The sequence below is a fragment of the Sabethes cyaneus genome, chromosome 2 (genome assembly GCF_943734655.1).
Source record: "Sabethes cyaneus chromosome 2, idSabCyanKW18_F2, whole genome shotgun sequence".
Taxonomy (NCBI): Eukaryota; Metazoa; Arthropoda; class Insecta; order Diptera; family Culicidae; genus Sabethes; species Sabethes cyaneus.
Genome location: NC_071354.1, coordinates 158,988,607 through 159,006,140, shown reverse-complemented (window position 1 = coordinate 159,006,140; position 17,534 = coordinate 158,988,607). Strand labels below are relative to the sequence as shown.

At 41.4% G+C, this 17,534-nt stretch overlaps 1 protein-coding gene across 1 annotated transcript in view; it reads left to right on the top strand.

Annotated features, from left to right (window-relative positions):
* LOC128737445 (potassium voltage-gated channel protein Shal) overlaps positions 1-17,534 on the top strand; it is a 107,680-nt gene that overhangs the window by 49,695 nt on the left and 40,451 nt on the right. The window contains exons 2-3 of the mRNA XM_053832082.1: positions 7,134-7,296; positions 7,401-7,589. Of these exons, the coding sequence (XP_053688057.1) occupies positions 7,134-7,296; positions 7,401-7,589 (352 nt within the window). The remainder of the gene's footprint in view (positions 1-7,133; positions 7,297-7,400; positions 7,590-17,534) is intronic.

The following is a 17,534-nucleotide window of genomic DNA, read 5'->3' as shown; positions in this document are numbered from 1 at the left end:
ATCCAAGCCAGAGTATCAAATTTTCGTTCATACCAAGTCAATCAAATTTGGCAATCGCAATTTGATGATTCATTTTATCAAGTACTGCAGATAAGTCTATGTATATCGCGTCTACTTGATGTCCATTATTCTCACTTGGCAGAAGCGTTTCAGAATGATTGACAAATTCAAGGGACAAATTCTTTACGTTGGTCATTCACGTAGCCCCAAAAACTTTTTGGGTTTGCCTGGAGACGGTGTCACAGAGATTGTTCTGTTAGCCATTATACAGACGATCATTGAGTTGCTTATAATTACTATTTATTTATACATATCTTATTCTCATGCCGTCATCGTCAGTGCGCTACTTGCTGTTTTATGTAAAGACTGCCGGTTTCATCGTTTTAAGGTGCTTAGAATCAACGTTGGCCCAGGCTAGTGTAGGCGGTACGTGTTTCGACTTGACGGTCACCAATTGGTCGATAGCAAATACCAGAATGCTAGAACTGGTCGATGCAGCGAGACTAGCATCATAATCGCGGCGAACCTCATCCCAATCAATGTGGGTCAGAAAATCGTTTAGGTCGTTTAAATTGGTCTTACTGAAGTCGGAATTTCGGAGGATTTCGGAAGTTTCATGGAAGCGTTGCTGTGGCCTGATCTTTATTTGCGTTAGTAAAGGAGGATGATGCCTGCAGATCTTTAGAAGTGGTACCGGAGCTTCTGTTACCGAACAATCTACGCACAACTCGTCACCAACGTAGCACAGATAAAGGGTCCGATGATTCTCAGTTTTCGCGGAGCTATCCGATAAAAGATCGAGTGGCGACCGAAATAAGTGAAACATGGAAATTACAATTTTATCTCTAGGTTTCAATTGCGACACCACCCAGTAAAGTATTTCAAGATGGTTGTCCATGTCCGTCGTTAACTCGATCGGGAGGGATGTATACTACGCAGATATAGAGTATTGCGTCAACAGAGGGCAATCGCGAGCTATAATTGTTCAACTGCCGAACTGTCTGGAGGACTAATTGTGCAGGACTTGAAACCTAGGCAAACAGCTGACAAATCGCCACCTCCTGTGCTTTTACAACTATTTGAACGCGACCAATACTGTTGGTGAACGGAGTATGAGTTGTTAAACAGCTGGCTCGTCGTCGTATTTTGGTTCCACCAGGTTTCGATGAGAGCGTAAACGTCATAACAGCAATCGCTGAAGGCAAACTGGTAACTACTCGGCGAAAGAGCTGTTCATTCCGCCATCGTATTGATAGTATACCAGGACATTCGAGATAGCTGATGGGGCAATACTTATTACGGCTGACGTCCTGGGAGCTGAAGATTCGTCAGAGTTATTGATATGAAACTTGCCGTGGAGGGCAGCTTGGAAAATCGCTTCACCAGCACTAGACTCAGGACCGGGGCGAGTCAATTGCGCTTGTAATTCGGTGTCTACGGCGAGCTCGATTAAACTAGGCAGGTCAGGGGTTTCACGTCGCGCTGTGGTGGACATCCCGTTCCGGATGATAAGCTTAACTGCCTTGAAGTATTGCCCAAAGACGAGGTGCATAAATGCTACTAAGATGTAGATGTACGTGTAGAACAGGCGAAAGAAAAAACAAACGAATCCGCGCTGGAACCGCAAGAGCGATGAGAAAGTGCAAAGTCGTGGAATCGCGAGTACTTGCCTGATGAGAGTAGGTTGGAGAACCTCGACTTCAGACTCAAAAGACTCTGCAGAACTTAACACCCAAAGCAATGCATTTAAAATAAAATTGCAACGAAACTTAAAAACCGATTAACTCATAAGGTCAGATGAAAAGAAATAAATAAATTAAAAATTGAATCACAGATATAGGCGTTTCACGTCAAAGAACGAATAGTAGAACGGTACCTCAGCTTTAAATTGGTAGACAAAAACAATAATAAAGTTCGCTTTTTAAAGAGAAATTTGATGAAACAACTTAACAACAACGGCTAGAACACTTATTTCAAAGTTTTTTGCTTCTGAAGACTTAATAAATTCCATGAAGTAGTGTAACTTTTTACCTTTGTTATACTATAACAAAGGTTTAGGAATTGGTCGAAAAACACGAAATTGATCCGAGGCCCGGAGGGCCGAGCCACATATACCAATCGACAGGGTTCGACGAACTGAGCAATGTCTGTGTGTGTGTGTGTGTGTGTATGTGTGTATGTATGTGCGGGGCGCAACTTTTCTATCGCCTGTTTCTCGGAGATGGCTGGACCGATTTGTTCGCTATTACTTTTGTTTGAAAGGTATTATTGCCTAGTATATCACTATTGAATTAGTTCGAGGTCCGATATGCTAGTTAGAGATTTTAATGCTGCAAATATATCTGCAAAATTTCAGTAGAATTGGTTTTGCCGATCAAAAGATATTAACCCTCCAACACTCGCGTCAACTTTTGTAATACGGGTTATTCGCGCGCACCATGGCCCAAAGCCAAAAAGACATGCGCACTAGAGTTTTGACTGGGGAAACTTGGTTTTAGGTTTATGGAACCTTTGGAAGAATTTCTTGAAATTGAAAGTTCTATCGTCTGGTGCAATTTAAATTTTTATTAATCCCCCTAAAAGTGGAATAAAAAAATTATTTTTCTTCAGTTTCAATATAACATATTGATGTATTCTGCAAAGTTTTAGAGTATATTATTACAAGAAATTTTGCTGAAGACTGTAACCTTCTATCTCTTCAGCGAAGCTAGAAAAATATTATTTACTGTATATGAATTAGTGAAATCAGTTTTTTATTTTAGCTCTTTTCGTAATTGTTGTATGACTTTTTCATGTATTACAAAGTTGCACAAATAGTAAAAATACACAACTTTGCTGAATATAGTATACCTCTATGTTTGCTTGTTTAGGAACTGTAGAACTTTGATTATAAAAAATACCCTAATTTTGACCCCGAATTACTCGACTACCAACAGATACATTTGAAACATTTGACATTTGCTGACAGTTTTGCTGCATACAGACACCATTTTTTCATATGAAGAAACGAGAGAAAATTGCAGTTGGGGCCAATTGCGGTACACCTCACATGCTGATTGCTTCGTTTCTGTGATGTCAGTTTATGCTGATCAATTTTCCCAACAATTTAAATTATTAAATAATTATGATAATAAAATTGAATAATTATGACATTTTGCTCATAACAAGTCTATTGAAGAATATACGTTAGTTAAACAGCGATTTGTAACTTCATAAAAATACGCCATTCAAAAACCTACACGTGTTGTACAAAATGCAACAGCGTGAGTAACCGAAGGTTAATAAAAATTGATGAAATTTTTTCAAGAAAACTTTATTGATGCGAATCGAATAGAATGGCATTAGAGGAAATTATGCATAGTTCAAAAACCTATAAACTAGACCTTTACTACGCAATGTATATGTTAAAGAATCATATTTCCTCTTACAACTTGCTTCTACTTGCACTTACTCAAATTACCCAAGTAACCACAAGCATTAATGCATAACCCCATATTGGCTGTAGCTCGGCATCGCTAATACCAGACAGCGGTATATCAGCAATTCGCATGGTTAAAACTTTTGTATAAACATTGCTAATGCGTTTAGGCATTATCGTAAATTAGCATTATTAAAAACACTATTTGCGTATATAATGTTACAATATGTTGCTTACAAGCTTTAGGACAAATCTTTAAAACGTACCGTAAATGTTAATAAAATGCTTATACCTGACTTCGTTTTTGCTTATTTACGGCCACTACTCATACTCTGTTTCACCTAACTGCTGCTGTCTTTTTTCAACCAATTGAATTCTAAAATCAACTACGAACGACGATTTAAGTACGACTAATTACAACCCACTCATCTTTAACAGCTGTGGTTAAGATATCAAAGGCGCCAGCAAATGAACCATGCAGGGATACACGCACCCATCAGGTTCATTTGTAATGCAAAAAAAATCCATTCGTCGTAAATAATGAAGTAACGCATAGCTTGAGAAGCTGCTAGAACCAGCGGACTTAAAAAATAAATATGAAATATATTTATTTTTGTCTTTTGACACGCCGGCCGAATTGATGTTTTTATATTTTTTTCGCAAACAGGCTAAAAATAACGATATGTCGATAATGCAGGCGAAGCGATGTTTAATTCATGCCGTAATGGTGCTTTAGCAATTGCTATTATAATGCAGCTTGAATTTGACAATAGTGGGGCCCTTTTCCACTTTATTACTGCATTTATTGTACATGTAAGAAAATAATACATTATATGATATGCTTTGTAGCGCACTATAAAGCATTACAATTGAATTGATATAAAGCTTCGTGGTTACTTGGGTAGTAACAACCAACTTACCCTTACTCAGTAATTTCATGAAAAAAGGATCTATCAAAATTTATAGGTGCTGCTATTTTGTTCAAATTTTGTAAACTTATCCAATTTCCAAAAATTTTATGAAAACCAACGCACTACGCAACGTTAACCAATAGATGAATTATGTTCCGAAGACGAGTCGATTTCTATCTCAAATAGCAAGTAAGACCGTATAACCAAGACCGTTCACCGAAAAACATCAATGAAACATATTACCGTATAACAAAGGTTCCTTTCGCCACTAGGTGGATTAAATCGGGTTTTATTTACATAATATTGGTTACTTTTTTGCATTTAACGCATAGAATTATAGTATTGTTTTAATTTTAATTTAGACATAGTAAAGTCAATATTTTCGCAATGTTGGTTATAGGCGATCATCATCTGATTTAAAGGCCCGAATTTGGCATAGTTTGTACGGTAGTGACTTGGGTTAAATATATTTCGGTTACGCCATTGACGGTTTGGTACGTAAAAGCTGAGTTTAGATAAAATTTCTAAAGAATCTATACGGTGTGGAACAATATCGTTTACAAATGACACTTTTACGAACTCACGCCGCTTTTTTAGTGTCTGTATATTTATAAGCCTCCCTGGTGGCATCGTGGTAAGGCGCTGGTCTAAAAAGCCAGTCGTCGTATGTTCGAATCTCGGCTGGGAGAGGCTGTTAGAGTCAATAGGATCGTAGCAGTGACCCCGCACTGTCCTGTATTCTAACAGCTGGTTGCGAAGTCTGCCGTATAAAAACAGAAGGTCAAATTTCGATAACGGAATTAGCACCCAGGCTTAGGCTTTTATATTTATTAGCAAGCAGCGGGCTTCATAAGAGGCAGGTGGAACACTCGTCCAATTTAGTTTTCGCAGAGCCATCAACACGAATTGTTTTTGCACTGATTCTATTCGTTCTTGGTGTATTAATGAAAATGGTGACCAGACAGCTACAGTATTCTAATATTGACCTCACATATGCAAGATATAGTGTTTTTATAGCATACTAGCATACTGTTAGCTCTGTTGTGTTATAGTGTTCAATAAATGTTAGTTTTGAGATTAATATAACTCCTAAATTTCTGATTTTTTTTCACAACTTTTCAACCGAATTATTTCCTAAAGAAATTGTAATGTTTGGTATGTTTCTTTTTCTACAAAAGACTATTGATCTACATTTTTGTGTGTTAAGTTGAAGAAGACTTTTGTTACACCAAATATAGAAAACCTGTATTTCGAGCTGGAATACTCTGACGTCCTCCTCGTTTGTTATTTCTGAAAAGAGCTTCATATCATCGGCATACATTAATACCCTAACATTTGTCAGTAAGAAAGAGATATCGTTCACAAATAAAATAAACAAAAGAGGGTCCAAATGTGAACCTTAGGGAACTCCAAAGGTTACTTATAGAGGATTTGACTTTTTCCCTTCAAATTTGACTATTTGCTGACGATTAGTCAGGTAGGATTCGATTCATTTGAGCAAATCTTACTGGATTCCTATTTTTTGTAATTTGAATAATAGCATGGGTATATTAACGCGATCAAATGCTTTGCTGAAATCAGTACATAAGGCTTCTACATGGCTCCCTCTGTCCATTGCATTCAGCGAATAACTAATAAACTCAATTAGATTTGTATTAGTTGAGTGGCCCTCAAAAAACCCATATTGCATATTAGAAATTCTATTTTTGACTTGATTGAACAACGTTTCATTAATGATTGCTTCAGAAAGTTACTTATATCAGATTTTTTACCGCTTTTAAAAATAGAAATGACGTGTGAGATTTTCCATACCTTAGGGGAATTGGGATTCTAGTGACATGTTAAAAAGCCAATAAAATGGAGCTGTAAGTTCTAATGTAAGACATACTGTAATGTAAAACAAACAGAACGAAAACTAAAAACGTTTAATAATTGATTTGCTTATTTAGATCACCGTAACACTAATATTATTAGAACTTGTTGATTCTTTTCGGGGAAAATCAAAAACTATTGATTTGGTGTGACGTTTCTGCCTACTGTTTTCCTTCGGCCATCATCAGACGTAATAACGCGTCAATTCAATAGTTTTTGATTTTCACCGAAAAGAATCAACAAGTTCTAATAATGTTTAATAATTGAGATTCGACCACAACCATAGAAAGACTTTTTCGTCGAATAAGGTCCTCTATCACCACCTGAAATATTTGCACCGAGTTACCTAACACCTTGTATGTTACAGTGCATATGCATGTACAAACATCCGGAGAGCTAACACCCCTAGTCTGAGTGCCATATATATAAAGTTTGGCTATTAATTTGAATAATATCCTTTGCGTTCGTGACAACTTTCATGTTAATTAAATTAAGCCCATCAATTAGATGATAATAAATGATTTGCGCAACAGCCGATTAGGTTTTTACTGAAAAAAAAAACTTTCTCATTATTATTGTTTGCAAATTGACAGAAAACAGACACATTTTTATGGCCTCGGATGTTGAAAATGTGGTGACTTCAGAAACATACCCCAGCAGACGGTCGCTTACATATAGAAGGCACCGACGACTGGTGTACGTGCACCGTACATGTACGTACTTGTGATGAGGCTGTCTCTCGACGATTGAAATGTACCAATTAATTAATTGGAAGCTGGTGCAGAATTTCGTACGGGCACTCCGGTTTTGTGAATGATGATTACTATTGCTTTTGACATGTCGATCGGCTCGATTGAAACTGACGACGGAATTATTGCCGCTGACTGGAGTATTAATCGATTTCGTTTGTTATTTTTTCCTCTTTTCCACAGTTACGGCGATATGGTGCCAGAAACAATAGCCGGTAAGATCGTGGGAGGCGTCTGCTCGCTGAGCGGTGTGTTGGTCATCGCGCTACCCGTACCTGTGATCGTGTCGAACTTCAGCCGCATCTACCACCAAAATCAGCGGGCGGACAAGCGGAAAGCACAGCGGGTAGGCATCCGGATTTACAACGACGCCGAAATAGATAACGACTCACTGTAAGTACGTACGGAAGCCCCGATTTAATGTGCGTCCTCCTTTTGTCCCTTTTGTAGAAAGCACGTCTCGCACGAATACGAATAGCGAAAGCGGGCGCCAGTGCGGCGTTCGCGAGTAAGAAGAAGGCTGCCGAGTCGCGGCTAGCGGCGCAGGAGTCTGGCATCGAACTGGACGACAACTACAACGACGAAGACATCTTCGAACTACAGCATCATCATCTGTTGAGATGTTTAGAGAAGACTACGGTAGCTATGACTAACTCTGGCCCTTTTTGTTGATCCGTTCATGTGCATTCTCTCGTGTTTCTCCCGATGTTCCTTGTTGACCGGAGCATTCCTCCATTATTAACCAGTACTAATCACGGTTACTGCAAAATCATTTCCATTCACTTAAATCAACAAAATCTAACTCGAAGTGCTGTTTTTCATATCTAATTTCTTTTACTCGTCATCCTCATTGTGAAATGTAATGTTGTCGGAAGCATTGATGTTTACTTAATTAGTGTTTTGTTTTAAATGTGGGGTGAGTAGCGGTATTCTTGTTTTTTTGTGGATAAGTGTTCTGTCCATGTCCTACGTAAGCGAATAAAAACAATACGGACATCGCTTACATGATTTGGTATCAAAATCGTTATTGTTGAATAGAAAATCTTTTGGCTATAGTTTTTTTTGGCATTCGTATCGCCCTACATTTGAATATATTTTGATCTACTAAACCCACACAAAGAATCATTTAGAAGCAAACAAAAAATATATAAACTGTCTCATCCCGATTTTCAATCATTCTAAATGTTTCATGTCGAATAAAAGAACATACAATATTAGCGTCTGTTAGATATATAAATGTTCAAATACTCATCGTGTCAGGGAAATTCAGTAACAATCAAGCCAAAGCTGACAACGTTTTCGGCCCCATTGAATGATCAAAAAGTTGCTACAATCCTTGTCTCAGATACACATTTTTTTTATTTCCGTTAATAAATGGCGTTCGTGTTGATGTGAAACGTACTTCCGTTGAAATAATATCGTAGTATTTTTCAACCTAGATGTACATATCCGCTGAGCCTCACATCGATGGATATCAGATCATCGTCGATCAATCGAATCAATCGTTTTTCGTAACGTCAGAGGTTAAGGCGGCGAATAGTTCCTGCTAACATTGTATACTGTCTACCAGCGCCAAAGCAATGAATTATGTTTGAACAAAGTGTGGCCACTGGGAGAGGAACTATGTGCCTGAGATTAATCGTGATAATGAAACCGAACTTTCACCGCTCCTCTTTCGAACGATGATGACGGCTGGCTTGGAGTGACAGAAAAAAAAGCTTCGCTCCAACAAACGTAGCAAACCTTCATGACCGTAATCGGATTCACAGCAGTGCATCTATATGGTTTGTTCATTAACGTTTCAACTGTGTGCCTATTCAGTGTTGTGTTCATTAGCACGAATCTTATATCTACATATATATATATGTGTGTACCTATCCTATTGCCATCAATGCAGTAAACAAATTACGGATTCGCGAGGACCCCCATCCCTTTTTCTCCATAACAGTGTTTTCGGGGATTCTCCACCTTTCCCTGAATGCCAAGCAACCGGTGGGGGCTACGGTAATACTTAAAACATTACAAAGGAATGCTTCGGCTGAAAAAAAAAATAAACAAAAATCAATCATTTGAACGACCATTCCAATTTAGACACTTTTCGTTCATCAAAGTGGAGGCTACCAATGCATATGTTACAACTTACAATCAAATAAGAAGAGCGAAAATTAAACAAATTTAGCTGAACGGTTTGAATGCACAAAAACTTAAAACAATGAGTTGAACGAGCAACAGTTAAATAATTACCTGATTGTCTTTAATCCTCCCAAAGCATATATTTGCATGTACATGACAGGTTAGATGAAGGTGGAGCTAGCTGGAAAAAATTAATGGTCAAATAGTCACGTATAAGATTGAACATGTGCTTGAAATTTATCTGTTTATGTCATGAAACAGCCGTGAGTGCTTTCTTGCCTTTCAACAATTCATGGCGCTTAGATTACCCATCTGATTAACAGCTGCTTTTTTTCTTTTCATTTTCATTGAAAATGAGTAATTTTACAAGGATAGTGACTTCGAAGAAATTTATTGATATAAAATAGTTAATCTTTTAGTATCTTTGACGATTGAATCCGCTGATACAAAATATACAAAAAAAGTTTTGGGTATGTTTACAAAAGCCGAATAGGATACTAAAGCAAGCAACGTTTCTTGATTACGGCCGCTCATACGACAGAGGTCTCTAGCTCTACACTGCAAAATGGTTCATTAAAAACCAAGTTTTAATCATGCCAGGCCCTTACTTACTTTACTTTAGTGGCAACGGTCCGTTATCGATCCTGCGCCGAACGAATTATGGTCCTCCAGTACCATTGCTACGCCAGCCTGCCACATTGCCAGCCTGCCACATTGCACAACCTTCACTATATCAGCATTTTGTATACTTGGTGCAGCTCGTGATTCATGCGTCTGCACCACACTCCATTTTCCATTTTGCCACCAAGTATAGATCGCAGAATTTTACGCTCAAAAACCCCAAGCACTCGCCGATCAGCTTCCTTTAGCGTCCATGATTCGTGTCCGTACAGGGCCACCGGGAGGATTAGTGTTCTGTAGAGCGTAGAGCAGTTTTGCGCGAATTTGCAAACTACGGGACTTCAGCTGGCTACATAAACCGTAGAAAGAACGATTCGCGGCTGCAACTCGTCGTTTCACTTCGCGACTTACATCGTTGTCACATGTCACTAGTGTACCAAGGTATATAAATTTCTTCACTACTTCATATCGTTCCCCATCAAACTCCACCTCGGCACCAACACTACTTGGTCTCTCACGTTCCCTGCCAGCAACCATGTACTTCGTTTTGGCGGTGCCAATGGTAAGTCCCAATCTCGCCGCTTCCCTTTTAAAGGGCGAAGGCCTCTTCCACTGCTCTACGGTTGATTCCGATAATATCAACGTCGCCCCCAAAACCAAGAAGCATATGAGATTTCGTGATGATAGTTCCATTCCTTTTCACGTTTGCCCTACGTAATGCACCTTCCAAAACAATGTTGAATAGCAGGTTAGAGAGTGCATCCCCTTGCTTCAATCCATCCAATTTCACGAAAGCAGCTGAGGTCTCACCCGCTATTCTAACGCATGTTTTGGTTCCATCCAGCGTCGCACGAATCAGCGTAACCAGTTTCGTCGGAAAACCATGTTCTAGCATTATCTTCCACAGCTCATTTCGTTTGACAGAATCGTACGCCGCTTTAATGTCCACAAACAGATGGTGTGTCTGCAAGTTGTACTCCCGGAACTTGTCTAGCAACCTGACGCAGGGTAAACGTCTGATCCGTCGTGGAGCGACCCTCACGAAAACCTACTTGGTACTCGCCGGCAAAGGACTCCGTCAACGGTGTCAGTCTGCAGAACAGGATACGGGAAAGCACCTTGTAGGCAGAATTGAGCAATGTAATTCCTCGATAGTTTAGTTACACTCCAGTTGATGTCCCTTTTTGAAAATTGGGCAAATGAGGCCATCCAACCACTCCTCCGGCATGTTCTTCCTCCCAGATCCCGACAATGATCCGGTGGATTACTTCGTACAGCCGCTCGCTCCTCGCTTTTAGAAGTTCACCCGGGTTACCGTCCTTCCCAGTAGCCTTACCGTTTTTCAGCTCACTGATTGCCTCCTTCTGTGTTGGTGGCTCCACAGCTTGGTCATCACTTACAATTCCTATCTTGTCCCTGCTGATCTTCGCGCTTACCCGTCAATTCAACAGTGTCTGAAAGTGCTCCTTCCACCTGGCTGATACTGCCGTTTTGTCGGTAAGCAAGCTGCCAGCACTATCATTGCACAGGCATGGCAAAATTCCTAGATCTCACCGTTTTATAGAAACTCCATGTGTCGTTGCTGGCGTATCGCTCCTCTGCGCCGGCGAGCACGTGCTCCTCGTACTCGCGTTTCTTTAGACGATGGACTCTGTTTTCCGCAGCTCTAGTCTCTCTCTACCTCTCTCTGCTTTGACGCGTTGCCGCAGTGAGCATGCGATTCCTGGTCTGGTTCTTTTCATCTGTCTCTCTCTGGCATTCGGCATCAAACCAGCTGTTACGCTGTCTTCCACGCGTCGTGCCTATCACCTCTCTCGCAGCTATTTCGAGGGCACCATGGATGTTCCTCCACAGTCCATTTATATCTTCTTCTTCTACCTGCTGTTCTGCGATTCGCTGGTCAAGCTTCCTGGCGTACTCCACTGCTACGCCGTCTGCCGTTAACCGCTGGATGTTGAAACGCAGCGTCCTCTCAGTGCGAGCTTTCGCCGTGTTCGACAGCCTTGCGCGAATCTTACTCACTACGAGATAGTGGTCAGAGTCGATATTTGGTCCCCGAAAAGACCGTAGTACATCGATAACATCCGAAAAGTGACGATCGTCAATCAATACATGATCGATCTGAGAGCTAGAGTCTTCATATGGATGTCTCCATGTGTGTTTCCTCCCTCCTGATCTGCGCATTTGCATCTCCGATGATGATTTTCACGCCGTGTTTTGGACACTCTCCATAGATGCTCTCAAGCCTGTCGTTAAACTCGTCCTTAGCATCAGGCTTGTTATTTCCTCACTCATTGTGCAAAAAGTGCAACTTTTTTTTCAACATAATAAGCAGAACTGCTGTCAGAAATGAGAAATAAATCCACACAAAGAGAAACAGACTAAACCTAAAGAGAAAAACTGACACGCAGAAAAACTTCTTATTGCGCTCTTTGAATGAGAAACTTTCGGTTTCGTTCTCGGTCCTCTCGGTATAGCTACAGCAGTAAGCGTGAAAACGAAACATTCGGTGCGCGTACAGAAACTATAAACTCGGAGGTGTCAAGGCAATCAAAAGTCGTTAAATTTTGAATCTTAGCGGAGAGTTACCTTTGTTTATAATGAGACTTTCCTGTAGGTGCGCGTCAAGAAGCAAGTGCATGGGAATTCCCATGTTGCCATATCTAACTAAATAACTAAATAATATCTAAATACGGCGCTGTTGCCGTTGTGACATGCCTAACCATACAGTTGCGTTCACGGGTAACCAAACTCAACTGAATATATTAAATGTAAGAATCATGATTGAACTGCATTAATGGATTGATATTTTTCTGATGGCAATGACCGCTATTTACAATCGTCGTTTTTTCTCAATGCACTACCCATGTTAAAACTACCCGTAGTTGTCATACGTCAGCGCTTCGCATCAACGTATTCAAACTGTATTAACCAGGGGACTGATATGACGTCACATTTTCGTTTCTCATATGAAAAAGGCGGCAAACGCAAAGCGATTTCACAAAACGAATTTAACTAACGATTTTCACAGTTTCATGAATTTCGCATCAATTGTCTACCTGACATTGGCACCACGCTTGGACGATATTCGCCGTGTGGGCGGCCGATGCGCCGTCCTGTTAAAAGACGTAATGATCTTTCCCGTAGAGGTCATGAAATGCCGGGCCACAACCTTCTCCAGAACCTTGGCCTTATAGTACGCGGCGTTGATTTTCACGTTTTTCTCGATAAACACCAGTGCAGTGGATGCTTCCCACGCTTGGATACGGCCCCCCAAACCATCACCGATGCGGCGCTCTGGAACCACGGGATGTTTATGTGGGACAGGAGGATGCTGGCTAACGTTGGCGCCCACATCCGATCATTTTGGACATTGTGCAGATATTGCAAGATGAATAGTTTCTCATCAGAAAACACGAACTCCTGGCCAGCGCCAGCGGGCTGCGAAAGTATCAGTTTTGCTCTGTCCAGCCTCTTTTTCGTTGTAACCTCCGTTACCCCATGAACCTTGTGTTTCTTGATAGCTTGCATCCCCGGACCTACGCCATGATGGTGTGGGCAGTCCCGATCGACACAACCAGGTCAACAGAGGTCTTCCGGATCGAGCGGATCGAACTCGCTCCCTCACCACCTTGATGGCTGCTGGCGTCCACGCCGAATGCGGCCGCCCGGATCTAACATGGTCCTTGGCCGAGCCCGTCTCCCGGTACGGACGGATGGTGTTATAGATGAAATTCCGCTTCACCCCATGGGATTTCAACCGCCGAAATATGTCGCCGGGTCACTCACACAGTACAATGTTTACAAAGAATGTGGATTTGTTAGTCTGTTTTTATGCTGAATCCAAATAGTTGCGAAGCTCCAGAGATGACAGCAGTATACTGTTGGTTGAACGTGAGTTTGTTATCGAACAGGACTGCAAGATCGTTAATCTGATTGACGCGTACGAGGATAGCTTCGTTTATCTAATAGTCAATTAAGACAAGCGCATTACAACTATGAAATGTAATAACCACATATTTAGCGATGCTTGTTGTTAACTTGTTTCTGTTACATCAATCAGCAAAGGTGTGCAAAAGTGTTTGCAATCGGTAACAATCGGTAGCAATCCTCAACAGATTTCACCACTGGATCGATCTTTAGATTGTCTACATGTACCAATTCGCATCTAGAACCCAGTAGATTGTCGTTGAAGTACAATACGAAAAGCAAAGGCCTCAGGTTACTGCCTTATGGGAGACCAGAATTGCTACTGAATGCATTCCGTTCCGCACAGGATCACACGAGAAGGAACGGAGAAGTCTGGTAGTTTACAAATAGCCAAAAACTTGTAGAGTTAGTTTGCAAACTAAATTGCACCACATGTGATTTGTAAAGATAACTATTTAGCCCACGATAAGTGTCACTGGCCTTCCAGATGGCCTCGAGGTACGACGCTGGTCTAACAAGTCATTTATCGTATATTCGATATCTAAACAGAGTTGTGGGGAATTATCTACGAATGGCCGAAACACGAATGGTCGAATCACGAATGGTCGAAACACAAATGGCCGAAATAGCAAATGGCATAATATATCTAATGGCCGAATTACAAAAGGCCGAAACATGGTTGGCCGAATGTCATATTTGGCCAAAAATATTCACGGCCTTCAACTTGCACAACTCGCTACCGCTCGTTCGAACTTAACTAAGGGATAATCCCTACTAGTCAGTAAACCTGGTTGCCCCCCCGCAATGGCCGGCGCTTCTGACGGCGGGTCACCGGCGAACACTCACGGCCTGTGGCCGTCTCACCCTGGATCATCTAGGACACATTTGCTACCGATACGGCAAATAGGTCTTGCACCTTATAATGATCGTAAATCATTTACGCTTAGGAGAAGAAAAAACTTTCAATCGTCTATACCCTATAGTAAATAGTTGTGTTGCTTATTGTGTTTTTGTTTGATTAAAGTTATTTGTTAACTGCTCGCTAATTCAAGTTTTTTTATTATTAAATAGTTATTTAGGCATTCCGAAAAAATTCGGTCTCTCGTGATTCGGCCTTAAGTGATTCAGCCTTTCGTAATTCGACCCTCTATGACTGTTGTTGAAAATCGGCCACTTGGATTTCGGCCATTCGTGATTCGGCCATTTGTGTTTCGCCCGTTGTGGGCGACCTCAACCGATTGCTTGGACCAGAGTATTCTCTGCCAAGTCTCGCTCCACCTGGACTAACCATCTTGCTCACTGCGCTCCTGGTCGTCTCGTTTCTACCAGATTTGATGCGAACGCCATCTTAGTAGGGTAGTTGTCCGGCATTCTCGCAACATACCCGCCCATCGTTTCCGTCCTGCTTCAATCACCTTTTGAATACTGGGTCCCGCCATAGAGTTGTGCATGTTCATGGTTCATCCTCCACCTCCATACACCGTTCTCCTGAACGCAGCCGAAGATCGTTTTTAGCACTCTTTCGAAAACTCCAAGCACTCGCAAGTCCTCCTCGAGCATTGTCCACGTTTTATGCCCATAGAGAACAACCGGTCTAATAAACCAAACTATTTACGCAGTAGATTAGCTTGTTTTAAGTTCGGATTTGCCTGAGAGAAGTTGTCTGGAGAAACCATCACCAACCACAACCGAAGAACCAGAAGAACTCTATTGGTGGGAACCATCGGGAGCTATGTAGGCATAAAGCGATCTTCACTAAGCGACCTTAGTGAAGATCGCTCAACCAACGCCTGTGAAAACTTACGTGGTAAACTGGAAGAGAAGAAGGCACTCATGCGAATGCTGAGTAATATTCTTGTCAGCTTTGAGCGTCTGTTTCTATACCAGAGGCGGCTCTTGCCTGCTGGACGGTTCCACAACCTAGTAAGTCTATGCTTTGCAGATTTGAAGCGGTTCGTGGCAGCGTCTAATCTAATGACAGAATTAAGAATAAATGTGTTGTCTCGAAACTAAAACTAAGATGACAATCCCACCACAAGATTCGGGAGTGGGGCCTACCTAAACAAAGTTACTATTCGAAAGATTACAAAAATTCTACTCGGAAAGATTACAAAAATTCCAAGGGCGTAGACAAAGATGCCGGTTATGGAGTGGATACGTGGAACTGTAGATCGCCGAATTTCGTGGGTAGCATGCGGGTACTGCCCGAACAGAGTCAAGAGTCCCGAAAGTTCGGCTTCGTGGCACTGCAGGAGACCGTCGCAATGACGGCAATGGTGGCAAGACCCAATTTTATCAAAGCCGGGGAACGTCCAACGGGCTGAAAACGGCTCCGTTTTGTAATAAAAGACGAAATGCAAGATCGCGTGCTCGATTGAAAGGTGATCAACGAGAGTCTGTGTATATTGATAGTTGCCCGTTCGCCCGTCTGTGTATATTGAGGCCGTTTATTAAATTACACCATCATAAATGTCCACAGAAAGCTAGAACGGGCGACGAGTAGGAGGCATTCTACGTACAGTTGAGGGTAACGTACGATAGCTGTCCGCCCTGGGACATCAAGGGCAAGTCCAGCGAACATTGAACCAAGTCGAACATATTCTCACTAATAACCGGTTTTTCTCACAAATCATCAGTACACGATCCCTAAGGGTTTCGATCAATCAGCAATTACACAATCCGCAAATGCTAAGAGCCTTCGTCTATATTCATATCGTTTTGTCAATATTTTTTTGTTTCGTTTATGCTTAGCCAGTTTTGCTTAAAATGGCGTCGAAGCAAGAAGCATGTAGGGAGCGCGTTGTACACTTCTACGAACTGCCACAGAATTCTCGGCAAAAAGTATACAACAACAGCATTTAAAAAGTGAAGATGTTGCGGCTTCGACTGTTTACCATGTCCTAAGATCCCCGACAACTATTCGCAAGCAAGGTAGTAAAAGACCAGCTAAAATTATGGACGCAGAAGGACATCGTTCTCTTTCTCGTTTCTTCAACAACAAGCCCTCTGGTTTGGCTATCAATAGATGTGCACCAAACGAATGTCTGAAGAAAGTTTTGATCCCGTTTCAACGAAAACATCGTGCAGATGGGCAATACGTGTTTTTGCCGGATAGAGCATCATCGCATAACGCCATAAAAATACAATCGTTCCTGAATTCGATTCCCATTCGATCCCATTTGTAGCCAAAAACAATAATTTTTTTTAACAATGGATAATGTATCTTTCATTTCGGTAAATCAGATCTTCTTCATGTACCTTTATCTTTTTTTGACAGCTTGAGAAAAAAATTCCAAAATTTTAGTTGCCACCCGCTATAAGAAGGTGAACCAATCTCTTAAAGGCTACATACCGGAACCTAACATATAAAGGGACTAGGAGGAAAACCTGATCACAAACCAACAGGTAGAAGCAGTTCTTCGGAGAGCATTCCAATGACGACATAATAGAAGGAGATGAAACGGAAGCCGGACCGAAAAGGCCCGTCACCTAGCAGAGATCTACAAACACAGTACCATTATCAACGGCACTTCATTGGATAATTTCTAGGATTTTGGAGGAGGAGAAACTACCAGAAGAGTGGATGGAAGGAGTGGTTTGTTCCGCATTCAAAAAGGGCGATCCGTTCGTTTGCTGCAAAAGTCACGGCATTACGCCGATCGACACTGCCTACAAGATGCCAGTCCCAGATCTTGTTACGTCGTCTATACACAATGGCAAGAGACTTCACAGCCTTCAAGCCGTGTTACTACGATAAATCCTCCAGAAAATAGGAAGTACAGAGTACTGAGGGGATATATTTTCGTGGATTTCAAGGCAGCATGCACTACAGTCGAGTGCAGATGTTGGATGAGAATGGTTTTCCATAAAAACTGACGCGGCTGATCAAAGCTGTTTTGA